The sequence below is a fragment of the Rhinopithecus roxellana genome, chromosome 19, assembly GCF_007565055.1.
Source record: "Rhinopithecus roxellana isolate Shanxi Qingling chromosome 19, ASM756505v1, whole genome shotgun sequence".
Taxonomy (NCBI): domain Eukaryota; kingdom Metazoa; phylum Chordata; class Mammalia; order Primates; family Cercopithecidae; genus Rhinopithecus; species Rhinopithecus roxellana.
The window spans coordinates 48,580,473-48,608,229 of NC_044567.1; the positions used below are offsets into that span (position 1 = coordinate 48,580,473).

At 46.0% G+C, this 27,757-nt stretch overlaps 2 protein-coding genes across 3 annotated transcripts in view; both read right to left on the reverse strand.

The window, feature by feature from the left end:
• Positions 1–1,978: 1,978 nt before the first annotated feature.
• COPRS (coordinator of PRMT5 and differentiation stimulator) lies at positions 1,979–9,674 on the reverse strand. Its single transcript, XM_030923475.1, has 4 exons — positions 9,449–9,674; positions 7,150–7,216; positions 2,911–3,129; positions 1,979–2,413 (listed from the first exon to the last, which is right to left on the reverse strand). The coding sequence occupies exons 1-4, from the start codon at positions 9,545–9,547 to the stop codon at positions 2,244–2,246; spliced, it is 555 nt and encodes a 184-aa protein (XP_030779335.1). The 5' UTR covers positions 9,548–9,674; the 3' UTR covers positions 1,979–2,243.
• Positions 9,675–14,012: 4,338 nt separating this feature from the next.
• UTP6 (UTP6 small subunit processome component) overlaps positions 14,013–27,757 on the reverse strand; it is a 39,158-nt gene continuing 25,413 nt past the window's right edge. The window contains exons 14-19 of one of the 2 annotated variants that reach the window (XM_010372981.2): positions 26,423–26,602; positions 24,853–24,933; positions 24,564–24,673; positions 18,255–18,321; positions 15,578–15,650; positions 14,013–14,359 (exon numbers count right to left, since the gene is read on the reverse strand). In XM_010372981.2, coding sequence (XP_010371283.2) covers positions 14,202–14,359; positions 15,578–15,650; positions 18,255–18,321; positions 24,564–24,673; positions 24,853–24,933; positions 26,423–26,602 — 669 coding nt within the window. In that variant the 3' untranslated portion in view covers positions 14,013–14,201. The remainder of the gene's footprint in view (positions 14,360–15,577; positions 15,651–18,254; positions 18,322–24,563; positions 24,674–24,852; positions 24,934–26,422; positions 26,603–27,757) is intronic. The other variant, XM_030923476.1, reaches the window with a different exon arrangement.

Here is a 27,757-nt window from a genome sequence, read left to right on the forward strand (position 1 = left end):
ACTTCTGCCTTTACTCATAGTTGCAGCTGCCTCATAACTCCTGCTCACACATGGGCCAACATAACCTTTCAATAACATGACATTTCAGCAATTCTGCCATCCTCCTCAAGCCCCTAATATCCCTTGGCTCTGTTTCTCAAGTTTACCTTTTCATGTCAGACATACTCATGGTCTCATCATCTATAACCTTGCGAGGAGGAAGAAAGGGGGGTGTGATGATATGATCTACAACTGCCCTTTTAACAAAGACAGTGGAAGGGGCATTTTTTTCCTCCCTACGACAGCCTTGGCCATGACCCCCCTCACCGCCAAAGCCACTGCATTCCCTCACAAGGTTCTGCCTTGTTCACACACCTTGTGGGGCCTTTGAAAAAGTTTAAATGGTTAAATGCTCAATTAACTGCCAAGGAGTATACTAAAATTTCACATCTAAAAGCTTTTCTTGAGTCAGCTTCAGTAAGGAGGCAGGAAGAAACAATCCCTGAGTCCGTCAGACACAAAGGTGACTTACTCTAGTGGATCCCACACCTGCCAAGGCGTGGCCCCAGATGGTGCTATCTCATACACGCAGGGCCAAAAATGGACCTCAGAGTCACATGTGCCTAGGTCCCAGTTCTGCTGCTCACTGTGTGATCTTGAAGAGGTCAAAACATTTTTTTTTTTTTTTTTTGAGACGGAGTCTTGCCCCATTGCCCAGGCTGGAGTGCAGTGGCATGATCATGGCTCACTGCAACCTTTGCCTCCCAGGTTCAAGCTATTCTCCTGCTTCAGTTTCCAAAATAGCTGGGATTACAGGCACCCACTACCATGCCCTGCTAATTTTTGTATTTTTAGTAGAGACGGGGTTTCACCATGTTGGCCAGGCTGATCTCCAACTCCTGACCTCAGGCAATCCGCCCGCCTCAGCCTCCCAAAGTGCTGGGATTACAGGCGTGAGCCACCACACCCGGCCTGGTCAAAACATTTTGAGTCTTGCACTCCTCATCTCTAAAATGAGGTAAAGTTGGGTTTTTGTTTTGTTTTGGAGATGGGAGTATCACTCTTGTTGTCCAGGCTGGAGTGCAACGGCGTGATCTCGGCTCACCGAAACCTCTGCCTCCCAGATTCAAGCAATTCTCCTGCCTCAGCCTCCCAAGTAGCTGGGATTACAGGTGTGCACCATGACACCTGGCTAATTTTTGTTTAGTAGAGACAGGGTTTCTCCGTGTTGGCCAGCTAGTCTTGAACTCCTGACCTCAGGTGATCCGCCCACCTCAGCCTCCCAAAGTGCTAGGATTACAGGTGTGAGCCACCGTGCCCAGCCAAAATGAGGTAAATTTTTAAGTGACTTCACATAAGTAAGGATTAAAATATTAAATGGAAAACTGAGTTTAGTGTCAATTAAGGATTATGCAATTGCTGGTTTAACTAATTTCCCATTTAGTTTTCAGCCTAGGGAAAAGCCTGTTAACTAAGTAAATGTTCCATTTTCTACCAACAGGAAAACAATCAGCTACAAAATCACCAATGTCTCTTGGATTTCAATCCTTAGTCAACAGTGCCAGATCTACAGAAGCAAAACTAAAATTTTTTTTTCTTTCACAAAGTAGTTTTAAGCCTCCAAGCATTTGAATCTTTAAAACGTCATTCAGGGACTTTAAACGAAGGAGTGAAGGCTGGGCATGGTGGCTCACAACTGTAATCCCAGCACTTTGGGAGGCCAAGGTGGGTGGATCACTTGAGGCCAAGAATTCAAGACCAGATTGGCCAACGTGGTGAAACCCCGTCTCTAGTAAAAGCACAAAAAATTAGCCGGGTGTGGTGGCATGCACCTACAGTCCCAGCTACTCGGGAGGCTGAGGCACAAAAATCGCTTAAACCCAGGAGGTGGAGGTTCCAATGAGCCAAGTTCGCGCTACTGCACTCCAGCCTGGCTGACACAGTGAGACTGTCTCCATAAATAAATACATGGGAAAAAAGCAGACGAAGCATACTAATTTTTTTTTAACCTTTATTTACAAAGAACACAACTCCTCTTGACACAAACACACACACATTCCAAGGAGAAGCCCATTACTAACAACAACAGACTGGGGAGAATGACGGGGCCTTATTGAACACTGTTCAATAAAGAACACTAGTCTGTGTACCGCAGACTAGGGGTCACTGAGAACGTTTTCTCACATACGACTTTTAACCTCCAAGACAGGAAAAGAGATCTTGATGTGGAGGCCCGCCCACCTACAAGGCAGAAAGCTCCACTCTCAGTCTTCAGCATCGTCAAACTGTCCTGTTTCAAAGACCATCTTGGAATAATGGGGTATCAGTGGAGGCGGATGGTGCCAGCTGGGGTCATAGATCATATCTCCTTGTGGGGCACAGCACACCCAAGGTTTGAGCTCTTGAGAAATGCTCTCCTGGATGTCGTCAGCATCTGCAGACAGTTTTAAAAGACAGATTAAGGGAAGGAAGGAGGGAAGGAAAGAAGGTAAAAATGGACAGCCACAAAGTATGTCTAGGGGACAGATCCTTGCACTTATTTTGTTTAAAAACACACACAGTTCTCCTTTCCTGAAGAACTGTAAATGTGTTCATTCTGAACAGCTGTGAAGCTGTGCTTCTCAGACAAGGGTTCTTAGCAGTGGAGAGGAAGCAAACTGGATAACACAGCACTTCTATCTGCAGCTGCTCAATTCATAGCAGAGATTTTTGAAGAGAGTAACAGTTTTGATGTTAAAACAGTGATACATTACGAAGTCAAATGTATTTTTTCAATATAAAAGAAGTGTCACAGAAATTGCAGACCTGTAACAGATACCAGCCTAAGCTCATAGATGTGGACCCCTGTTCCAAACTGTCTGCCTTCAGGGCTAGTCTGACAGGTGTGTCTGAGAAGGCCTGGTTCAGGACCCCCAGAGACTCCACACCTACCATATGGATTCCCTTGATCTGCTTTCAACTCCAAGTCCCAGTCCTCATTAAAAAGATCGCCAGGCTGTTCCTTGGGTGGACAGTTTGTCCCTTCTGACAGCTCCCAGGTATTCAGTTCTCCATCCGAGTCCTCCTCATCCATGGCAAAACCTTCCTCTTCAGAATGGGTGCCCTCAGCCCGAGCAGGACTGTCATTAGGAACGCTCTGTGCTCCACGGGCTAAATTGATAAAGAGAAGATGGCCTTAGTGACAAACCAAAGAGGACCTGCTGTGTGCTCAGTCAATTTTGGGCAGACTTACTATGAAGGTAGTAAAGCAAGTGCACAGAGTCTTCTTTAGCCACCTGAACACTTTTTTAAAAATGCTCTTCTGTGTATGTTTTTAAAAGACCTGATAACTTATTTTCAATAAGATGTTTTGTCTTATACAAGACCATTAATTGCCAGGTCCTTTAATTTACAAAGAGAGCTAGGGACATTTAACATTTTCAGGTGGTTTGCATGTCTGTCATTGAGGCAAAGGGCCTCTGATAAATAATACGCTTTCACAATACAAGCTTGAATTAAGTTTTTGCTATTTTTTTTTTTTTTTTTTGAGACAGTCTCACTCTGTAGCCCAGGTTGGAGTGCAGTGGCGCCATCTCGGCTCACTGCAACCTCTACCTCCCAGGTTCAAGCAATTATCTGCCTCAGCCTCCTGAGAAGCTGGGATTACAGGTGCCCGCCACCATGCCCAGTTAATTTTTCTGTATTTTTAGTAGAGATGGGGTTTCACCATCTTGGCCAGGCTGGTCTTGAACTCCTGACCTTGTGATCCATCCGCCTCAGCCTCCCAAAGTGCTGGGATTACAGACGTAAGCCACCGCGCCCGGCATTTTTTGCTCTTTTATTCTTCCCTTCAGCCTCAAAGAGCATGTTAGAGGTGAGCACAGGGACAAAGGAGAGCAGGGGCACTGCAGGCAGAAGACCAGAGCCTGTCTAATTACAATGGGCAGCACCTAGTGCCTCCTTCTGACAGTGGGCAGGCCGGAAGTACATTTTCAAAAGGCCTCACAATAAGAGAGGAAAGACTGGGGAAAGATAATGGATTTCCAAGCACACAGTGCTTTGGTGATGCCAGGTCCCAGGAGAGAAGACAATCAGCCTAAAACAGCCATGCTCTTAATACTGGAACAACAGTAACAGTGATAGGCAATAAAGTGATAGTTCAGAGCAAGGGGTCTAAAGCCAGACTGCCTGGTTTCCAATCCCTGTTTTGCCAAGTACTAAACATGGGACTGGGCAGGGCGCGGTAGCTCACCCCTGTAAACCTAGCACTTTGGGAGGCCGAGGCAGGCAGACTGCTTGAGCTCAGAAGTTCAAGACCAGCCTGAACACTGTGGCAAAACCTTGTCTCTACAAAAACTTCAAAAAATTTAGCTGGGGCCGGGCGCGGTGGCTCAAGCCTGTAATCCCAGCACTTTGGGAGGCCGAGATGGGCAGATCACAAGGTCGGGAGATCGAGACCATCCTGGCTAACAGGGTGAAACCCCGTCTCTACTAAAAAATACAAAAAAAACTAGCCGGACGAGGTGGCGGGTGCCTGTAGTCCCAGCTACTCGGGAGGCTAAGGCAGGAGAATGGCGTAAAACCCAGGAGGCGGAGCTTGCAGTGAGCTGAGATCCCACCACTGCACTCCAGCCTGGGTGACAGAGCAAGACTCCGTCGCAAAAAAAAAAAAATTTAGCTGGGTGCGGTGGCATTCACCTGTAATCCCAGCTACTCAGGAGGCTGAGGTGGGAGGATCGCTTGAGCCTGGGAGGCAGAGGCTGCAGTGAGCCAAGATCGTGCCATTGCACAGAGTGAGACCCTGTCTCAAAAAAAAAAAAAAAAAAAAAAAGTGTGACTGAGCTGAAATTTACTTAACTAGTTCCATAACATAAATATAGAATTACCATATGACCCAGCAATCCCAGTCCTAAACATATACCCAAAAGAACTGAAAACAGGTGTTCAAATAAAACAAGGATACTCACAGCAGTACTACTTACAATCACCAAAAGGGAGAAACACCACAAATGTCCATCAATGGATGAACGGGAAAACAAAATGTGGTATATGCATATGATGGAATTATTCAGCCATAAAAAGGAATGCAGTGTTGATACATGCTACAGCATGCATCGATGCACCTTGAAAATACACTACGTGGAAGAAGCCATACACAAAAGGCACATGTTGTTATGATTCCATTTACAGGCAACTCACATTTGCCTATCCAGAATAGATAAACCCACAGAGACAGAAAGCAAATGAGTGGTTGCCAAGAGCTCAGGGAAGGAAGGAATGGAGAATGACTACTTGGTGAGCACAGGGTTTCCTTTTAGGGTGATGAAAAGATTCTGGAACTAGGTACTGGTGATGGTTGCACAACACTGCCATTGTGCTAAAAGGCCACTGAATTATATGCTGTAAAATGGTTAAATGGTAAATTTATGTTAGGTATCTTTTACCACAATTTTTAAATTGTTTTTATTTAACTATTGTGTGCCTCAATTTCCACATCTGTAAAATGAAGATAGGGTTGTGAGAGTTACTTTAAAAGGAAAAAAAAGGGCCAGGCGTGGTCCCTCACGCCTGTAATCCCAACACTTTGGGAGGCCGAGGTGGGCAGATCACCTGAGGTCAGGAGTTCGAGACCAGCCTGGCCAACATAGTGAAAGCCCCTCTCCATTAAAAATACAAAAATTAGGCCGGGCGTGGTGGCTCACGCCTGTAATCCCAGCACTTTGGGAGGTCAAGGCAGGCGGATCACAAGGTCAGGAGATCGAGACCATCCTGACTAACGTGGTAAAACCCTGTCTCTACTAAAAACACAAAAAATTAGCCAGGCGTGGTGGCAGGTGCCTGTGGTCCCAGTTACTCGGGAGGCTGAGGCAGGAGAATGGCATGAACCTGGGAGGCGAAGCTTGCAGTGAGCCGAGATCGCGCCACTGCCTGGGAGACAGAGCGAGACTCTGTCTCAAACAATAAATAAATAAATACAAAAATTAGCCAGACGCCGTTGTGCGCGCCTGTAATCCCAGCTACTCAGGAGGCTGAGGCACGAGAATCACTTGAACCCAGGAGATGGAGGTTACAGTGAGCCTGGATGACAGAGTGAGACTCTATCTCAAAAAAAAAAAAAAAAAGAAAAAAAAAAGAAAAAAAGGGGGCCGGCACGGCAGCTCACACCTGTAATCCCAGCACTTTGAGAGGCTGAGGCAGATGGGTCACGTGAGGTCAGGAGTTCAAGACCAGCCTGGCCAACATGGTGAAACCCCATCTCTACTAAAAATACAAAAATCAGCCGGGCATGGTGGCATATGCCTGTAATCCAGCTACTTGGGAGGCTGAGGCAGGAGAATGCTTGAATCCAGGAGGTAGAGGTTGTAGTGAGCCAAGATTGTGCCACTGTACTCCAGCCTGGGCAACAAGAGCAAAACTCCCTCTCAAAAAAAAAAAAAAAAGGCAGGGGGCTGGGCACAGTGGCTCATGCCTGTAATCCCAGCACTTTGGGAGGCCTAGGTGGGCGGATCATTTGAGATCAAGAGTTCTAGACTAGCCTGGACAACATGGTGAAACCCTATAGCTACTAAAAATACAAAAATTAGCTGGGTGTGGTGGCACATGCCTGTAGTTCCAGCTACTCGGGAGGCTGAGGCAGGAGAATTGCTTTAACCTGGGAGGCAGAGGTTGCAGTGAGCTGAGATTGTGCCACTGTACTACTCCAGCCTGGTGACAGAGCAAGATTCCATTTCAAAAAAAAAAGATATTTTGAGAGTGAACACATTCACATAACTTTCAGTATATTGGCATAATTGTTCTATATTAATATGGTTAATCACATATGCATAATTTATAAATTAAACTATATCAGAAATAGTATATATAGGGGGAAAAAAAGCAGTTTCAGGCATCCCCTGGGGGGGTTCTTAGAATGTATCCCCTAGGAATAAGGGGAGACTGCTGTACTATTTTCACCGTTTCAAGCTGTTTCTCTCGGTAGAAGGATGGGTTTGAACGTAAGGAAAGCCCCAGGACTTCCCTTAAGGAAGCTCCAAGCAAGGCTTCCAAAGGAGGGTACTGTTCAACCCTGGGCAGAGGCCACTAAGCAGCAGAGAGGACTGGCTAAAAGAAAAGGTAAATGAGACAGAGGGACCATCCCTCTCCTCATGTCCTTGGTCTCCCCAGCTTCCACTGTCTCTGCCATCTACTTGCCTAGTCGATCCATAGCCTTCTCAGTCTCTCTCTCCTGACTGGAGTGGTCAGCTTTGGCAAAGCCAGCCTGCAGGAAGAAGAAACGATTACCAAGGACTTGGGTATCTGGGGTATGCCCAGTATTCAGCTATTGCACCTCAACCCCACCCACTCTTCCATACTCCCCTTGGTGATGCAGGGCTGGCACTCTGCCACCCACATTTCTGCTTTGCCCTGTTAAACTGCGCAAGGCTGGAAGGAGACGGGCATTGTTCCTTCCTATTCACGTTGGCATCACCTTATGACACTTCACCATGGCAGCAGGAATGCCTTCCTATAGTGGCCACAGAATCCAGTATACAGTTCTGCGAACTCTTGCAGAGCCAGTCTTATCACTGCACCTTCTCTTTAGAGGTCTGGATCCCAGGACTCTCCTCCAAGGTCGGAGACCCCCTACATCAGCTGAGGCAGTGCCTCCTCCTTAAAGGTTGGAATTTCAGCTCTACAGAGCCTTTCCTCTAAGCTTTTAATCAACTTCATCTCTTTGTTCCTCCAGCCCTAGGTTGGTAGCTGTTCCCTGCGGTTGCCACCCCCAGGTATACGTTTCACCTTTTCAGTTACTTAACAACTTTATCGTTAGCAAACAACTCTATCAAATTCTGTTTCCTCACCAACACATTGAGGTGGGGGAAGCTTTATAGTTCCTCTGCAACGCTGAGCACTGAAGGCAGTATTTCTCATCTAACTGAAAATCTTCCCGTACGGCCAACCAAATGCTTCTCTGCTCCCATCACTCAGAAGTTCCTGAAACCCTATGACCTCCAAGACCTCTTTCTAAAGAATCACGAAATGTTCCCCGCCTGCATAAAAAGACTTGATTTTGATCTCAGCTCTGCCATCCATTCAGACTGTGACCTTGAACACATCACTTCAATTACTGTGCCTGAGTTTTCTTCTCCAGAAATTGGGGGCGACTGTTCTGACCCTGCAGGGGACTTATGATGAGATACCATTTATGAAAACACCTGGCATGTAGCAAGAATGTAACATTTCTTGAATTTAAATTCATCTTTTCTGCTACATCTAAACTGTACTTGGCACCTGCTCCAATCAGCATTCATTATCTAGTTATGCCTGGGTTTAATAATTCAATTCCACTCCCTTTAGTTAGTGGCAACTTCTGATCACTGCCGCCCAAGGAGAAGTCAGACCTCTCGCCTAAACCACTGCCACTGCCTCCTAACCACCTTCCCATCCAGCCATCTGGCCCAGCCTTACAGAATTAATCACTACTCTGCTCTAAATCCTCAACAGCCCTCCACTGAGGGAGTGCAAAATTAGCCATGGCATTCGCACGTCCCCACGTCCCCAACTCCCATCAACCTGTTGAGCATAGTTCTCTGCATGCTCTGAGACCCAACTCCAGGTCATGTGCCCTGCACTTTCTCATCTCCACTCCTCTGCAGACACCACCAGCCTCTCACCTTGATCTTTTCCTGCTAGACCCAGACAAAATTAGTCCCATTCTATTCTGCACCACAAAGTAATTTTCTGTATAAGTGTCGCTGCATTTTTCATATCTTACTTTGGCTAAGTACCATCTTTGAGGCATCATTCATCCAGTTAGCATGTCTATCTCCTGTGCCAGGCACTATGCTAGGCTGGGCAAACAGCCCTAACAGAGGGTTCCTACCTAAGCACCCAGCCAGGACTGACAGTAAACAAGGGCAGGTAATGACTGCAATAACGGTCTGTAACGTTCTCGAGAAAACCGGGTGCTGTCTAGCGTACATGAAAACAAGTTTCTGGAAACCCTGCGTCAAACAGGGCCTTTTTGGTTTCAATAAGAAGGGGGAGTGCGCATGTGACATCATCTGGGGCTCAGGGTTAGCGGGCATCCCCACCAACGCACAGAGGTCCACAGGTCTGTAAAGTCAAGTCCCTCTCCTCGCCGCTCTCACCAGGCCCTCGCCCAGGCTCCTGGCAGCGGGACCCGGCTCTCGGTCACCAGCGTCACCTCCCATTTACCAAATTCGCAGCGGCGCCCAGCGGGCGGACAGCCTTCCCCACCGACCCGGCGCGCCCACCCACGCACTCGGCGTTCCTCGCCCCGCAGCCCCGCAGCCCCGCAGCCCCGCGGCCCCTCGGCCTGGCAGTTTTCAGCTGGACCGCGAAGCCAAACAGCGATCCAGGTCGCGGGGCGGCCGGAGGCCGGCCAAAGGCGCTTCCCCAGCCCCGCGGCCCCCGCCCAGCCCGGCCCCGCGACTTCCTGCCCCAGGATGCGGCTGGCTGTTGCTCCCGGCCCCCACGCGGCGCTTACCTCCGGGCTGGGGGGCGTCTCCCGCGCGCTAGGCAGCGGCGGGCCCCGAGACGGCTCCGCGGCCCGCCGTGCCTGGGCCCTGGCGGCCTGAGGGTCCATGCCCGGCTGCCAGCGGCTCGGCGCCCTGGACGCCGTGGGCCACGTGACGCGCGCCTGTCTGCTGCCAGCCCGAGGATCCGCCGCCGAGGGGCCAATCAGCCTGGGGAGGGTCCCGGCCAAGAGGGCGGGGCGCCGGGGGGTGGGGGGGTCACGAGGAAACGGGGGCGGGGCGGCGCAGGGGGCGGGGCGTGCGGCCAGCGCGAAATCTGAAACAATCTCGGGGACTGATTTTGGCAACTCCTCGCGGTACAGATCCCAAGGCTGGACGACTAGCTGGGTGTGAAACGCCATGCGTACCCTACGCAGCCACTTGGGGTGTGCTCCAGCTTCAAAACCCCGCGTGGGTAGGACACATCAGCAACCTAGTGACCTCCACCTTGAGATAATGATCGTCTTTGAAGATAATCCATTAGAAACCAGGATAAGACACAAACTGCAATGTGCGGTGGACACAGAATAGAGGCCACGACGCTTACTCATAATAATCCTGAACATTCGGGTTCCTGTATTTCCATGCTCAACGCCTGATACTCAACAACCTCATTATTTCCCATTTTTCCTCGAAAGGTGGCTTCTGGGGATAGGCAGGGCCTGAGCTGGGAACAACCCAATTGGAAAGACAGCCTTCCCGGCCTTCCCCACAGTGCCTAACCTCTAATAACAAACCAGCTCAAGGCGTGCTAATCACGTCAACATCAGGACATGAGACCCTCTTCCTTCATCCCCCTCAAAGACTCTGTTGTTTGTACAACACAAAAGGCATTTGAAAAAATTTAGCATAAAACTGACACACAATATTCGATATTATTTTTCTCTCTGTAGATGTTCCTACGCAGGAGTCAGTATCCCCAAGGCTGCCTCTAGGTCAGCAGTGTCCAATAGAACCTTCTTTAATGGTGAAAATAAAAGTTCTACTATCTGTGCTGTCCAATATAGTAACCATATACCTACTGAGCACTTGAAATGTGGCCAATATGAATAAATTGAATAATTCTAATAAATTTAAATTGCTACATCTGCCTAGGAGCTACTGTTTCTAACAGTGCAACTCTAAGTGTACTAGCTAGATGCGTTTTCATAACCTGCAATAGTGAGAATCAGATATAGGGACGTGATGAGCCCAGGTGACCACCTTTATATAGCTTTGTGTTAAGGAGACTACCACTATCCTCTTTGCTCCCTACTCTATTTACAACACATATCTCTTTTGTAAAATTAAAGTGCCAAATAAGATTTAGAAGGTTAAACATCCCAGGACTTAAGGGACAGGAAAAAGAGGAATTTTTTTCTTATTTTAAAACAAATGACAAAACAGGCTGGCCGCGGTGGCTCACTCCTGTAATCCTAGCACTTTGGGAGGCTGAGGCAGGCGGATCACTTGAGGTCAGTTCAAGGCTATCCTGGCCAACATGGTTAAACTCCGTCTCTACCAAAAATACAAAAATTAGCCAGGCGTGGTGGTGCACACCTATAATCTCAGCTACTCGGGAGGCTGAGGCAGGAGAATCCCTTGAGCCCGGGAGGTGTAGGTTGCAGTGAGCAGAGATTGTCCCACGGCACTCCACTCTGGGCAACAGAGTGAGACGTGGTCAAAAAAAAAAAAAAAAAAAAAAAAAAAAAAACAAAGAAAAAACAGTACAAAAGCTCAAAATAAAAATATTCTAAAGTAGACTCTAATACTCACAGAAATTTAACATATAATAAAGGCAACATCACAAATCAGCAGAGAGAAACGTAACTGGCCAAAGAGTGTTGGAAAAATTAATTAACTGCTTGGGGAAAAAAGAGTCTTCTCAGCACCAGGAAGAGCTTTCAAAGCATTTTAAAAACAGACATCACAAACACACACACACACACACACACACACACACACACAAAATACCTCTGGGCATCAAAAATTGCCACAAAAGGTGGGCGCTTATATAATCCCAGCTACTTGGGAGGCTGAGGCAGGGAGAACTGCTTGAACCCAGGAGGCAGAGGTTGCAGTAAGATCATACCACTGCACTCCAGCCTGGGCCACAGAGCAAGACTCTGTCTCAAAAAAAAAAAAAAAAAAAAAAATTGCCACAAGAAAAGCTGGGGATAAAATTATTTGCAACAAATTAGAAACAAGATAATAATATACTTAGTATGTTTTTAAAAACTCTGCCCAGGCACAATGGCTCATGCCTGTAATACCAGTACTTTGGGAGGCTGAGGTAGGATTGCTTGAGGCCAACCCTTTAAGAGACCAGCCCTGGCAACATAGTGAGACCAGTCTCTACAAAAAAATTTTTTAATTAACCAGGCGTGGTGGTGTGTGCCTATAGTCCCAGCTACTCAGGAGGCTGAGGCAGGAGGATCTCTTGAGCCCAGAATTTAAGGCTGTAGTGAGCCATGATCATACCACTGCACTGTAGCCTAGGTGACAGAGCAAGACCTTGTCCAATTAAAAAAAAAAAAATTTAACTCATAAATTAGTAAGAAAAAAGTGTTTAAAATAGTCTAAGGATGTAAAAAGATGAGAAACATAAAATACACTAACTTCACTAATATCAAAGAAAAGTATGTTAAAACAATGATATATGACATTTCACCTATAAAATGGTAAAAATAAAAAATATAATTACACCAGTACAGGTAAGGATACTGACACTTTCATCTACTGCTTGAAAGAAGGAGCAAACCAGCAATACATATCAATATTCTCTAAAAGCAGTATCCTTTGATCCAGTAATTCCACTGTCAGATGTCAATCTCCTAAGGAAATAGCCAGGGATGTGAACAAAGATTGACAAGAATCTTCATCAACGGCATTTATATAATTTTTTTAAAAATTAGAAATGACAAGTCTAGGCCGGGCTCGGTGGCTCACGCCTGTAATTCCAACACTTTGGGAGACCAAGATGGGTGGATCATGAGGTCAGGAGTTCGCAACCAGCCTGGCCAATACGGTGAAACCCCCTCTCTACTAAAAATACAAAAATTAGCTGGGTGTGGTGGCGAGTGCCTGTAGTCCCACCCAGCTGCTCGGGAGGCTGAGCCAGAACCACTTGAACCCAGGAGGTGGAGGTTGCAGTGAGCCGAGATAGGGCCACTGCACTCCAGCCTGGGCAACAGAGCAAGACTCCATCTCAAACAAACAAACAAAGACAGTCCAACCGGAGAATAAGTAAAATACATTATGGCTTATTTTTACAATGTAATGTTATGAATTCATTAAATGTTTTAAGGCTATTTAATGACACAGAAAAACAATACTAAGTGAAACTAACAATAAGCCACACTGAAAGCTTGTCCCAGTGACATGATATTAAGCTACAGGATACAATTCAAACAGTTACATCCTGCTCCTGGAATGTTTTCATTTTTTGCTCCAAGCCTGCCTTGCACTCCTCACTGCTAAGGCTTCTCTGCACTTGAATCTATTCCCTACCCCTTCCCTTCTTTTGTTGGTGCATTGCCTCAATTGCAAACACTTCTCTGATCATCAGTCCCAGAAGACAGAAGACACTTTTTTATAGTTTTCACCTTCTTGAAGGGCAAATTTTCCCAACATCCAGCAATTCCTTTGCTGCTGATCCAATCAACTTTCTTAGGACATTCAGCTGTTTTTGCAACCCCCACTTCTATCCCCAAAGGCCTCCCCTCCCTTCTTTCCTGCACATAATGGGCACTCAAATATTTCTTGAATGAATGAATGGGTAAATAATCTAAGAGTATAAATCCAATTCTGATAAAGGAAATCAAATTACTGAGTTTAACTCTAGATTACAGGATGTTTTGATTTTTTTCGCCACACTATTCTATTTCCTCCATATTTTTCAGAACAAATGCATACCACGTATCTTATAATGAGAATAAACTAACAAAACTGTACCTTCTCCTTTTCTTTTTTTCTCGAGGAGTTTTGCTCTTCTTGCCCAGGCTGGGGTGCAATGGCATGATCTCAGCTCACTGCAACCTCCGCCTCCCAGGTTCAAGCGATTCTCCTGCCTCAGCCTCCCAAGTAGCTGGGATTACAGGAGCCCAACACCACACCCGGCTAATTTTTGTATTTTCAGTAGAGATGGGGTTTCACCACATTGGCCAGGCTGGTCTCAAACCTCTGACCTCAGATGATTTGCCTGCCTCAGCCTTCCCAAAGTGCTGGGATTACAGGTGTGAGCCACCACGCCCGGCCACTTTCTCCTTCGTTTCAACTGGCTCTTAAATCGAGATTAGAGATATTAGTGCTTGACCCGAGATAATAAAAAAAAAACCTGTCATATGCTTTCCATGTATTTTGGGGAACATTTAGGACCTGTGGTAGATCGGGCCTCAACATTAAATCAGCAGTTCTCTTTCCCGGAATCAGAGATTAGCACATCAAGCTGAGCACGGTGTCATACACCTATAATTCCAGCTACTCAGGAGTCTGAGGTGAGAAGGTCACTTGAGTCCAGGAGTTCAAGACCAGCCAGGGCAAAAGAGCAAGATCCTGTCTCAATCATAAAAAATTTTTAATTTTTAAAAAAGATTAACAAGTTAACATAAAATAAAGTGTGTCTCAAAACCAGACAGCCATCTTGTCTGCCATCACTGAGCAAATTACAGATGGACTCATAATACAAATTTGCCCACAGTGCTTGCTTGCAATACTGTTTCACAAAGCAGGCTGTATTCTTCCTCTTCACAAATGGCCAGTCTGATGCATAGCATGTTTAGCTACAAATGCCTCTGCTGACTCTCCCTGCAACATTTTCATCGCTCGCCAGTAGATCCGTCCACAGTTCTCAGGTCTACCAAGGGGGTGGGTCAATTCTTCTTTCATATAATCCATCCAAATATCTTTAAAAAAAAAAAAAATACAATTAGATAACCGACAGGAGTGTTATTAGGTAACCTTATTAAATATCAATTCAACTCAAGATTTCTAAGAAACTTAACTTCTCACTGTTACTTCCCTAGGATGCTTTGTTTAACAATACCTCTCTTAGCTTCTTTAAACTATAGGGGCAGATTTTGGTTTGTTTTTTTTGAGACAGGGTCTCACTGTGTTGCCCAGGCTAGAACGTAGTGGTGGGAACATGGCTTACTATAGTCTCAACTTCCTGAGTTTCAGTGACCCTCCTGCCTCAGCCTCCAGGGCAGCTGGGACCACAGGCACACCACCATATTTGGCTAATTTTTTAATATTTTGTAGAAAGAGGGTTTCACCATATTGCCCAGGCTAGTGTTGAACTCCTGCGCTCAAGCAATCCTTCTACCTTGGCCTTCCAAAGTGCTGGGATGACAGGTGTGAGACATTGCACCTCGCCAGTTTTTTTTTTTTTTCCCAGTAGAAAACCTTCACATCAATCATAAAAGTCTGTTTTATTTACTTAACTCAAAAATACTAAACTTTTTGGTTAGGCACAGTGGCTCATACCTGTAATCCCAGCACTTCGGGAGGCCAAGGCAGACGGATCACCTGAGGTTAAGAGCTCAAGACCAGCCTAGCCAGCATGGCAAAACTCCATCTCGACTGAAAATACAAAAATTAGCCAGGCATGGTGGCACACGTGCCTGTACTCCCAGCTACTTGGGAGGCAGAGGCACGAGAATCGCTTGAACCTGGGAGGCAGAGGTTGCAGTGAGCCGAGATTGCGCCACTGCATTCCAGCCTAGGTGACAGAGTGAGACACCGACTCAAAACAAAATAAAAATAAACAAATCAATGTTTAAGAGTTCATAAAGTCCACAGATTTTACGTGACATACCTATACCCAGAAGTACGTTATACAAGTCCTACAAATGAGGGCAATGTGGAGACAGTCAATAACAGATGCCAATCAGCATCTCACGTTTACCCCTTTCATGTAACTCTAAATACATTTTTTTAAGAGAACAAAACCATGCAAATCTTTCTCTAATCCAGAGGGGGTGTTTTTGGTCTCTGGTTTTGAGACAGGGTCTCACTGTATCGCCCAGGCTGGAGTACTGGGATTACAGGCATGAACCACTGTGCTCAGCCAAGAAATACTGTTCTAACCATACTAATTGGTCACAAATTAAGGGTTTACTTACCAGAATCTGTGGATCCAAATTCTCTCAAAGCCCTCTCATAATATTCTCTTATGTTCGCGATATTGCAGGATTCCTGACAAAGATAGACAATCTTGCCTCAAAAGCCTGATTTATAACATAACAAATTCATTCCAACCATATTGTTAAGCAGCTATTGTCTGTCAGGTATTTGAAGGGGAAGAGTTTAACATGAACACAACTTGGCTCTCAACTTTTCCAGGAAAAAATCAAAGCCACTCAACAAAGTGAAGTACATGTGAAACATAAAAGCACTTTGCTGTAGTAGCATGGAAAAAAAAAGCGCTATTAGAAAAAAGTGGGGGACATGGGCAGCTTCACAGAAAACAGTATTTGAAAGTCTTGAGGAATGAGTGGGAATTAAATAAAGAAACAGCAAAGGTTCTAATTGTTTTGAGTAAGGATTTCTTCCTTCTGAATATCTGGGCTCTGGTACTTATTTGCTATATCCACTTAAAATAAATACTAGTTATATAACCTTCAGCAAGTTTTTAAACCCTTTGACCTTAAACACTTCATCACCTATAAAACAAGCATAATATCTTAGCACAGCTACGTATTAGATTAAAATGCTGATGAATTATGTACCTAGCAAAATAGCTATAACTAACTTTACAACCAAAAACTGCTCATTCTCCACCTATTTTTAAAAATATCTTCTTGCCGGGTGCCATGGCTCACGCCTGTAATCCCGCCATTTTGGGAGGCCGAGGTGGGCAGATCACAAGGTCAGGAGATCAAGACCATCCTGGCTAACACAGTGAAACCCCGTCTCCACTAAAAATACAAAAAATTAGCTGGGTGTGGTGGTGGGCGCCTGTAGTCCCAGCTACTCAGGAGGCTGAGGCAGGAGAATGGCGTGAACCCGGGAGGCAGAGTTTGTAGTGAGCCGAGATGGTGCCCCTGCACTCCAGCCTGGGTGACAGAGCGAGACTCTGTCTCAAACAAAAAGTATTCTTGCTGGGAGCGGTGGCTCACGCCTGTAATCCCAGCACTTTGGGAGGCCGAGGCGGGCAGATCACAAGGTCAGGGGTTTGAGACCAGCCTGGCCAACATGGTGAAACCCATCTCTGCTAAAAATACAAAAATTAGGGCCAGGCATGGTGGCTCTCACCTGTAATCCCAGCACTTTGGGAGGCCGAGGCGGGTGGATCACAAGATCAGGAGTTCCAGACCAGCCTGGCCAACATGGTGAAACTCTGTCCCTACTAAAAATACAAAACTTAACCAGGCATGGTGGTACATGCCTGTAATCCTAGCTACTCAAGAGGCTGAGGCAGGAGAACTGCTTAAATCTGGGAGGCAGAGGTTGTAGTGAGCTAAGAGTGTGCCACTGCACTCCAGCCTGGGCAACAGAGCGAGACTCTGTCTCAAAAACAAAAAAATTAGCCAGGTGCAGTGGCAGGGGCCTGTAATCCCAGCGACTTGGGAGGCTGAAGCAGGAGAATCGCTTGAACCTGTGACGTGGAGGTTGCAGTGAGCCAAGATTGTGCCACTGCACTCCAGCCTCGGCAACAGACAGTGAGACTCTGTCTCAAAAAAAAAAAAAAAAAAAAAAGTCAATTTAACCTCATATTTTAGACATGCACGAAAAACAGATCACACCTGTTTAACGGCTCATATGTGCACGGCATTATGCAACATCCTTTCTATCCAGTATCCCATTTGGTCTTACAACTCTCACACCCCTGAAACAGGTATAATAACCTTTACAGATGAGGATGGGAAGCTTAGAATTAAGTGACTTGCTCAAGGCACATAACTGTCATGTTATAAATCCAAAGCCTGGCTATTAAATATTAGGCTAGACTATCTCCTGTACTATAAAACTGTCTTATACAGTAGAATTAAGATACTTGGCTTGCCGGGCGCAGTGGCTCACGCCTATAATTCCAGCACTTTGGGAGGCTGAGGGATCACCTGTGAAGTCAGGAGTTTGAGACCAGCTTGGCCAACATGGCGAAACTCCGTCTCTACTGAAAATACAAATTTAGCCGGGCATGGCGGCATGTGCCTGTAATCCCAGCTACTCGGGAGGGTGTGGCAGGAGAATCACTTGAACCCAGGATGCAGAGTTTGCAGTGAGCCGAGATCACACCACTGCACCCCAGCCTGGGCAAGAGTAAGACTCTATCTCAAAAAAAAAGTAACATCTAAGTTTTCTATTCTCCGAACACGTACTTTCTCTTTGCTTGATTACCAATCCTAAACCAGCTCTATGGAAAAGGGGTTAGACCAAGGGATCAGAAATTTATACTGTATTATAATGAGAGCTTTTTACATAACAAAGCACTCCCAGGCCGGGCACAGTGGCTCACACCTGTAATCCCAACACTTCCGGAGGCAGAAGCGGGCAGATCACGAGGTCAACAGATAGAGACCATCCTGGCCAACATGGTAAAACCCCATCTCTACTAAAAATACAAAAATTGGCTGGGCCTGGTGGCGCACGCCTGTAGTCCCAACTACTCAGGAGGCTGAGGCAGGAGAATCGCTTGAACCTGGGAGATGGAGGTTGTGGTGAGCCAAGATTGCGCCACTGCACTCCAGCCTGGTGACAGAGTGAGACTCTGCCTCAGAGGAAAAAAAAAAAAGTCCGATAGATTAGTAACCACTTATCCATTTTCCCAGACAAGAAATGCTGAAACAGAATACTTACTTGCTCCTTTTCAAACTGAATCATTTTCCTGAAAAAGTCAACTGAAAATGGACGGCTCTCCTGTAAACTAAAAAGGAAGGAGAAAATGTTATCTTCAGCAATGACAAAAAGCCTCTTACATCTCATAAATGTAAATACCCAGACCAGTGCCTCCACAACACATGGTTTAATAAAGACTTGACTTCAAATCAATGCAAGGACTTGACCTGATGGCCAGTCACTCTCACAATTCAATGACCACTTTCTCTTCATATCCAGTTCTTAGTTCTTTTTTTTTTTTTTTTTTCTTGAGACAGAGTCTCACTTTGTCACCCAGGCTGGAGTGCAATGTTGCAATCATAGCTCACTGCAGCCCTGAATTCCCAGGCTCAAGCAATCCTCCTGCCTTAGCCTCTACAGTAGCTGTTGACTACAGGTATACAAAACCACACACAGCTTATTTTTCAAATTTTTTGTAGAGAAGAGGTCTCACTAGGTTTCTCAGGCTAGTCTCAAACTCCCGGGCTCAAGCAATCCTCCCGCCTCAGCCTTCCAAAGTGCCAGAATTACAGGTGTGAGCCACCATGCCTGGTTCAATTTTCTTACTTACTGTACTCTTCTTTCTCAATTGTAGAGTTTTCAAGTTCCCTCAACTACATGTCAAAGTCTTTTGGGAAATCAGTAATTCCATTTCTAGGAATATATTCTAAGGAAATGATTTCTAATATGGACAAATATTTGTGCAGAAATATTCATCCAAACAGTATTACTGTGGCCAAAAAAGTTATACTGCATCCACGGCTGGGCACGGTGGCTCACGCCTGTAATCCCAGCACTTTCTGAGGCCAAGGCGGGTGGATCACCTGAGGTCAGGAGTTCAAGACCAGCCTGACCAATATGGTGAAACCCTGTCTCTACCAAAAATACAAAAATTAGCTGGGTGTGGTGGCGGGCACCTATAATCCCAGCTACTTGGGAGGCTGAGGCAGGAGAATCACTTGAACCTGGGAGGCGGAGGTTGCAGTGAGCCGAGATCAAGCCATTGCACTCCAACCTGGGCAACACAGTGAGACTCCATCTCAAAAAAAAAAAAAAAAAGCTATACTGCATCCACAGAGCAGTATATCATACAGCTATCTTTTTTTTTTTTTCCTTTTAGATAAAGTCTCCCTCTGTCACCCAGGCTGGAGTATAGTGTTGAGATCATGACTCACTGCGGCCTAGAATTCCTGGGCTCAAGCGGTACTCCCACCTCAGCCTTCGGAATAGCTGAGACTATAGGTAAAAACCATGTCTGGCTAATTGTTTTTCATTTTTAGTAGAGAAAGGGTCTCGCTATGTTGCCCAGGCTGGTCTTCAACTCCTGGGCCCAAGCAATCCTCCCACCTCAGCCTTGGCTTCCCAGAGTGCTGAGATTATAGGAATGGCATGAGCCACCATGCCTGGCCTCTTTTTTTTTTTGAGACAGGCTCTCCCTCTGTTGCCCAGGCTGGAGTGTAGTGGCACAAGCATAGCTCACTGAAGCCTCAAACTCCTGGGCTCAAGCAATTCTCCCACCTCGGTCTCCTAAAGCACTGGGATTACAAGTGTGAGCCACAGTGCCTGGCCCATCAGCCACGTATTATTTTAATTTCAACTTTTATTTTAGATTCAGGGGAGTACATGTGCAGGTTTGCTATGTGAGTATATTGCGTGACACTGAGGTTTGGGGTAGACTGACCCCGTAACCTAGATAATGAGCATAGTAATCGATAGGTAGATTTTCAGCCCTTTCCTCCGTTCCTCCTACCCTCCTTCCCCCACCCTGTAGTGTCTACTATTTGTCTTTATGTCCACGTGTACCCAATGTTTAGCTATAATTGTAAGTAAGAACATGTGGTATTTGGTTTTCTGTTCCTGTGATAACCTGCTGAGGACAATGGCCTCCAGCTGTATCCATGCTACTGCCAAGAACATGATTTTGGTCTTTTTTATAGCTGCATAGTATTCCATAGAGTATATGTACCACATTGTCTTTTTCCAGTCAACTGTTGATAAGCACCTGGGTTGATTCCATGTTCTTACTATTGTGAATAGTGCTGTGATGAACATACAAGTACATGTCTCTTTGGGAGAACTGTTTTCCTTTGGGTATATACCTAGTATATGGAATTGCTGAGATGAATGGTAGATTTGTTTTAAGTTCTTCCAGAAATCTCCAGCTGATTCCCACAGGAGCTGAACTAATTTACATTCCCACCAACAGTGTATAAGGTTTTTCCTGCAGCCTTGCCAATATCTATAATTTTATGACTTTTTAATAATAGCCATTCTGATTAGTGAGATGGTATCTCACTGTGGTTTTGATTTGCATTTCTCTAAGGGTTAGTCATCTTGAGCATTTTTTTTTTTTTTTTTTTTTTGAGACGGAGTCTCACTCTGTCGCCCAGGCTGGAGTGCAGTGGCCGGATCTCAGCTCACTGCAAGCTCCGCCTCCCAGGTTTATGCCATTCTCCTGCCTCAGCCTCCGGAGTAGCTGGGACTACGGGCACCCGCCACCTCGCCCGGCTAGTTTTTTGTATTTTTAGTAGAGACGGGGTTTCACCGTGTTACCCAGGATGGTCTCGATCTCCTGACCTCGTGATCCACCCGGGATTACAGGCTTGAGCCACCGCACCCAGCCTTGAGCATTTTTTCATATGTATGTTGGCTGCCTTCAATATAGCTATTATATTTGTTTTGTTTTGGGTTTTTTTGTTTCTGTTGTTGTTTTTGTTTTGTTGTTTTTGAGATGGAGTCTCGCTCTGTCGCCCAGGCTGGAGTGCAGTGGCGCGGTATAGGCTCGCTGCAAGCTCTGCCTCCCAGTTTCACGCCATTCTCCTGCCTCAGCCTCCCGAGTAGCTGGGACTACAGGCGCCCGCCACCACGTCTGGCTAATTTTTTTTGAATTTCAATAGAGATGGGGGTTTCACTGTGTTAGCCAGGATGGTCCTGATCGCCTGACCTCATGATCCGCCTGCCTTGGCCCCCTAAAGTGCTGGGATTACAGGCGTGAGCCACCACGCCCGGCCTGTTTTTATTTTTGTTTTGAGATACGTTCTCACTCTATCACCAAAGCTGGAATGTAGTAATACAAACACGGCTCACTACAGCCTCAACCACCTGGACTCAAGTGATCCTCCCACTTCAGCTTCCCAAGGAGCTAAAATCACAGGCACATGCCACGACACCCAACTTTTTTTATTGTAACTTTTAATAGAAATGAAGTCTCACTGTGTTGCCCAGGCTGGTCTCAAACGCTTGGGCTCAAACAATCCTCTTGTCTCAGTCTCCCAAAGTCCTGAGATTACAGGCCTTGACCCAGCGTGCCCAGCTTATATGGCTATGTTTAATAAATGATTTTTATAAATAATTTTTGGCTGGGCACAGTGCCTCACACTACAATCCCAGCCCTTTGGGAGGCCAAGGCAAGAAGATCACTGGAAGCCATAAGGTCAAGATCAGTTTAAGCAACAAAGCGAGACCCCGACTCTACAAAAAAATTTAAGAATTAGCTGGGCATGGCCAGGCATGGTAACTCATGCCTGTAATCCCAGCACTTTGGGAGGCTCAGCTGGGCAGACTGCTTGGGCCCAAGGGTTCAAGACCAGCCTGGGCAACACAGTAAAACCCCATCTCTACTAAAAATAAAAAAATTACCTGGGTGTGGTGGTGCAACACCTGCAGTCCCAGCTACTTGGGAAGCTAAGGCACAAGAATTGCTTGAACCAGGGAGGCAGAGTTTGCAGTGAGCCAAGATGGGGCCACTACACTCAGCCTGGGTAACAGAACAAGACTCTGTCTCAAAGAAAAAAAAATATTTAGGCCGGGCACCATGACTCACACCTGTAATCCCAGCACGTTGCGAGGACGAGGCAGGCGGGTCACCAAAGGTCAGGAGTTTGAGACCAGCCTGGCCAACATGGCAAAAACCCTATCTACTAAAAATATAAAAAATTAGCCAGGCGTCGTGGCACATGCCTGTAGTCCCAGCTACTTGGGAGGCTGAGGCAGAAGAATGGCGTAAACCCAGGAGGCAGAGCTTGCAGTGAGCTGAGATCCAGCCACTGCACTCCAGCCTGGGTGACAGAGCGAGACTCCGCCTCAAAAAAAAAAAAAAAAAGGCCGGGCGCGGTGGCTCAAGCCTGTAATCCCAGCACTTTGGGAGGCCGAGACGGGCGGATCACAAGGTCAGGAGATCGAGACCATCCTGGCTAACATGGTGAAACCCCGTCTCTACTAAAAATACAAAAAACTAGCCGGGCGAGGTGGCGGGCGCCTGTAGTCCCAGCTACTCCGGAGGCTGAGACAGGAGAATGGTGTAAACCCGGGAGGCGGAGCTTGCAGTGAGCTGAGATCCAGCCACTGCACTCTAGCCTGGGCGACAGAGCAAGACTCCGTCTCAAAAAAAAAAAAAAAAAAAAAAAAAAAAAAAATTTTTAATCGTAAATAAAATTACAGTTATACTATAATTTCAACTACATAAAAACAAATTTTAAAATTATATGTTAACAGTAATTTTTCCTTTGATGATATAATAAATTATCATGGTTATGTTTTCCCCCACCACAATGAACTGCTTTTATTTTTCAAAAAAAAGAAAAAGAAGGCCAGGCATGGTGGCTTACACTTACAATCCTAATACTTTGGGAGGCTTAAGCAGGAGGACTGCTTGAGCCCAGGAGTTTGAGACCAGGCTGAACAATGCTGTGAGACTCAGTCTCTACAAAAAAAAATGCTTTAAGTTAGCTGGACATGGTGGTACATTCCTGTAAACCCAGACATTTGGGAGGCGGAGGTGGGAGGACTGCTTGAGCCCAGAAGCTCAAGGCTTCAGTGAGCCATGCTTATGCCACTACACTCTAACCTGGGTGACAGAGTGAGAACCTGTCTCAAAAAAGAAAAAGAAACTACTTTTTTTTTTTTTGAGACGGAGTCTAGCTCTGTCGCCCAGGCTGGAGTGCAGTGGCCGCGATCTCGGCTCACTGCAAGCTCCGCCTCCCGGGTTTACGCCATTCTCCTGCCTCAGCCTCCCGAGTAGCTGGGACTACAGGCGCCCGCCTCGTCACCCGGCTAGTTTTTTGTATTTTTTTAGTAGAGACGGGGTTTCACCGTGTAGACCAGGATGGTCTCGATCTCCTGACCTCGTGATCCACCCGTCTCGGCCTCCCAAAGTGCTGGGATTACAGGCTTGAGCCACCGCGCCCGGCCGAAACTACTTTTTGAAAAAGTTTATTGGAAGCCGAATGCACTGACTCATGCCTGCAACCCCAGCACTTTGAGAGGCCAAGACAAGCAAATCAATGAGACCAGAGTTCGAGACCAGTCTGGCCAACATGATGAAACCCTGTCACTACTAAATTACAAAATTTAGCCGGGCATGGTGTCGCTCATCTGTAATCCCAGCTACTCAGGAGGCTAAGGCGGAAGAATCACTTAAACCCGGGAAGTGGACATTGCAGTGAGCTGAGATCTTGCCACTGTACTCCAGCCTGGGTGACAAGAATGAAACTCTGTCTCAAAAACACAAACAAAAAAAAAAAAACAAAAAAGGAAAACGAAACAGTGTATTGGGTCAGGTGCAGTGCCTCATGCCTGTAATCCCTGTACTTTGGTAGGCTGACGCAGGCAGATCACCTGAGGTCAGGAGTTTGAGACCAGCCTGGTCAACATGGTGAAACATTGTCTTTAAAATCTAAAAGTTAAAAATTAGCTAGGCGTGGTGACAGGCGTCTATAATCCCAGCTACTCGGGAAGCTGAGGCAGGAGAATCACTTGAACACAGGAGGCGGAGATTGCAGTAAGCCGAGATTGTGCCACTGCACTCGTCTGGGAAATAGAGCGAGACATAAGACTCCATCTTTTTTTTGTTTGTTTGTTTGTTTGGAGACGGAGTTTCGCTCTTGTTGCCCAGGCTGGAGTGCAATGGCTCAATCTCAGCTCACCGCAACCTCCACCTTTTGGGTTTTAACTATTCTCCTGTCTCAGCCTCCCGAGTAGCTGGGGTTACAGGCATGTACTACCATGCCTGGCTAATTTTGTATTTTTAGTAGAGACGGGGTTTCTCCATTTTGGTCAGGCTGGTCTTGACTCCTGACCTCAGGTGATCCACCCGCCTCGCCCTCCCAAAGTGCTGGGATTACAGGCGTGAGCCACCACGCCCAGCCCGAGACTCCATCCAAAAAAGAAAAAAAAAAGAAAAAGTGTATTGGATTACTCCCTCAGGTGCTATTTGTGATACAAATAATCTGGGTATGAGCGGCTGAGTATGGGATGGAGAGACCAGTAACAACTATGAACGTCTGTGAGTACCTTTTAAACACAGCTCTGGCCTTTCTGTAGCCACCACTTCGATAAGCCCAATCCAGGTACTTATTCTTCAGGGTTACTGAGTCGGCACCTATGACAGCTAAGAGAGCTTTCTGCAATTTAAAAGAAAAAAGAAGCTATGTGAGAAAACTTACAGGTATCAAAACAGATTTTCCCAGAACCACCTGAGGCCACTCCATAGTGCTTTAGGCGCACCTGCAACACTAGAGCTGGCCAACCAGGGAACCTTCTGCCATTCCCCACACCACGAGACTTGGAACACGGTGCCTACCTTAAAGACTGCCTCAGTGTCTTCTTGGCTTTTGGCACCTTCACTCCACTCTGCCCAGGAAATCCACAATGGCAGACAAACCTACTCCCAGTTTAAAAAATGTTAGAAAATAGCATATAACAAAACATCGCATGTACCCTATAAATATGTAAAATATTATGTATCAATTTTTTTAATGCTATAAAATGACAGTTTAGTCCTATGCTCTGAAAACTAGTTAAAAGACAGGTTCCTCCTAAGATAATCGACATGTAAAATAGGGATTCATTCCCAAACAGTTCTCACTGTGACAGAATTCTCATTGCCCAGCAGGAATGGCATGCCAGAACACAGTCAGCCTTCTGATCAAGTCACTCAGAGCAACGCTCTTCTGTGAATTTTAGTTCCTTTCTATTGGGAAATATTTCATGTAGTTATCATCAATCATCTTTTAGTTAAGTAAGCAATTAACAGCCCACACAGTTAGATTCACAGCTACCCAGGTCATGTCTCTGCTGTCTAGGACCTACAAGAACTAATTAATCTAGGCTGAACTATCTGATCTTCATTCATGTCCCAGAGATACATACAAATGAGCAGCAAAGGTTAGCCATGGTGGCGCATGTTTGTAATCCCAGAACTTTGAAGATGGAGGCAGGCGGCTCACTTGAGGCCATGAGTTCAAGATCAGCCTGGCCAACATGGCAAAACCCTGTCTCCAGTAAAAATACAAAAATTAGCTGGGCATGACGGCACGCGCTTCTAATCCCAGCTACTTGGGAGGCTGAGGCAGGAGAATCACTTGAACCTAGGAGGTGGAGATTGCAGTGAGCCAAGATTGTACCAATGCACTCCAGCCTGAGCAAGAGAACAAGACTTCATCTCAAAAAAAAAAAAGGAAAAAGAAAACAACACCAAGTGAGCAGTAGTTTTTTTCCTACTTTATCTTCTGGAATACATTTTTCCTACTAATACAAAAAATTCACTGCAAAGTGAATCTGGCCATACACCATGGCTCACGCCTATAATCTCAGCACTTTGGGAGGCCAAGGCGGGCAGATCACTTGAGGCTAGGAGTTCCAGACCAGCCTGGCCAACATGGAGAAATCCTGTCTCTACTAAAATAGAAAATATTAGCCGGGTGTGATGGCACGCACCTGTAGTCCCAGCTACTCAGGAGGCTGAGGCAGGAGAACTGCTTGAACCCGGAAGGTGGAGACTGCAGTGAGCTGAGATCACGCCACTGTACTCCAGCCTGGGCAACAGAGCAAGACTCCATCCCAAAAAAAAAAAAAAAAAATTTGGGCTTATATTCAGCAAGTGACATTGATATCCTACTGTTATTTCTAACTTTATAAGAAATACCATTCTATTCCTAAATAGAACAGGAAGTTTTATATAATTTGGTCAACTTTCAAATAAAGGATATTAAATAGAGGCAAGTTCTTCTACTCTTAACCTATGAACCATCACCACTTAATAACAAACGCCACTCTAGAATTGGCTCTCAATAGACAAGTACATTCCAAATGAGCTTTGGCTATAAAAGGTTTCCCAAATATAATGAATACAAAAGATCCAGCTCACTGACCTGGGGTTTCAGATGCACAAAGGCTTCTTCAAAAAGCATGGCTATGTCAGGACTCTTTGACTCAATCAGCACCCGCAGCTTCAGCTGCCACATTGTCCCAGAGTCTCTAAACAATTCAGTTCCAGCTACTGCCACTTCCAGAGCTTCCCTCAGGAATTTATGACACAGCAATGAAACAATCTAGACAAGATGAAGGATGACTGGTAAATTAATTACTGAAACCCAAACAATCTATGTAAATGGAGACAAATAAAAACCTCATTTGAGGCAAGAATTTCACCAACCTTTCCACTACAATTTAAAATAAAAAAGAGGCCACGCATGGTGGCTCATATCTGTAACCCCAGCACTTTGGGAGGCCGAGGCAGGCAGATCACGAGGTCAGGAGATCGAGACCCTCCTGGCCAACGTGGTGAACCCCGTCTCCACTAAAAATACAAAAATTATCTGGTTGTGGCGGTGGGCGTCTGTAATCCCAGCTACTCAGGAGGCTGAAGCAGGAGAATCGCTTGAACCCAGGAGGTGGAGATTGCAGTAAGCTGAGATCACACCACTGCACTCCAACCTCAGCGACAGAGCAAGACTCCATCTCAAAAAAAAACAAACAAAAGAAAAGAGCTATGTGATAATTTATAGGTATCAAAACAAATTTTCCATGGCTGTTAAACAGGCGCAAAGTGAACAATTTAGAATTTCTCCTCTTTTCACTGCTCCTACCCATGAGAGTTATCCAAAAACAGGGGAGACGTAAAAACCAGAGAACATAAATAATTTAGACTGTAAGTTAGGTGTGTGTTTTCTTTTTCTGGAGACGGAGTTTCGCTCTGTAGCCCAGCTGGAGTGCAGTGGCGCAATGATCTCCACTCACTGCAACCTCCGCCTCCCAGGTTCAAGCAATTCTCCTGCCTCGGTCTCCCGAGTAGCTGGGATGACAGGCGCCTGCAGCCACACCCAGCTAATTTTTTGTATTTTAGTAGAGATGGGGTTTCACCATGTTGGCCAGGCTGGTCTTGAACTCCTGACCTCAGATGATCTGCCTGCCTCGGCCTCCCAAAGTGCTGGGATTACAGGCACGAGCCACCATACCTGGCATAAGTTTTTCATAAAACAGTTCATGACCGGGCGTGGTGGCTCACGCCTGTAATCCCAGCACTTTGGGAGGCTGAGGCAGGCAGATCACCTAAGGTTGGGAGTTCGAGACCAGCCTGACCAACATGGAAAAACCCTGTCGCTACTAAAAATACAAAATTAGCCAGGCATGGTGGTGCATGCTTATAATTCCAGCTACTCGAGAAGCTGAGTCAGGAGAATCACTTGAACCCAGGAGGCGGAGGT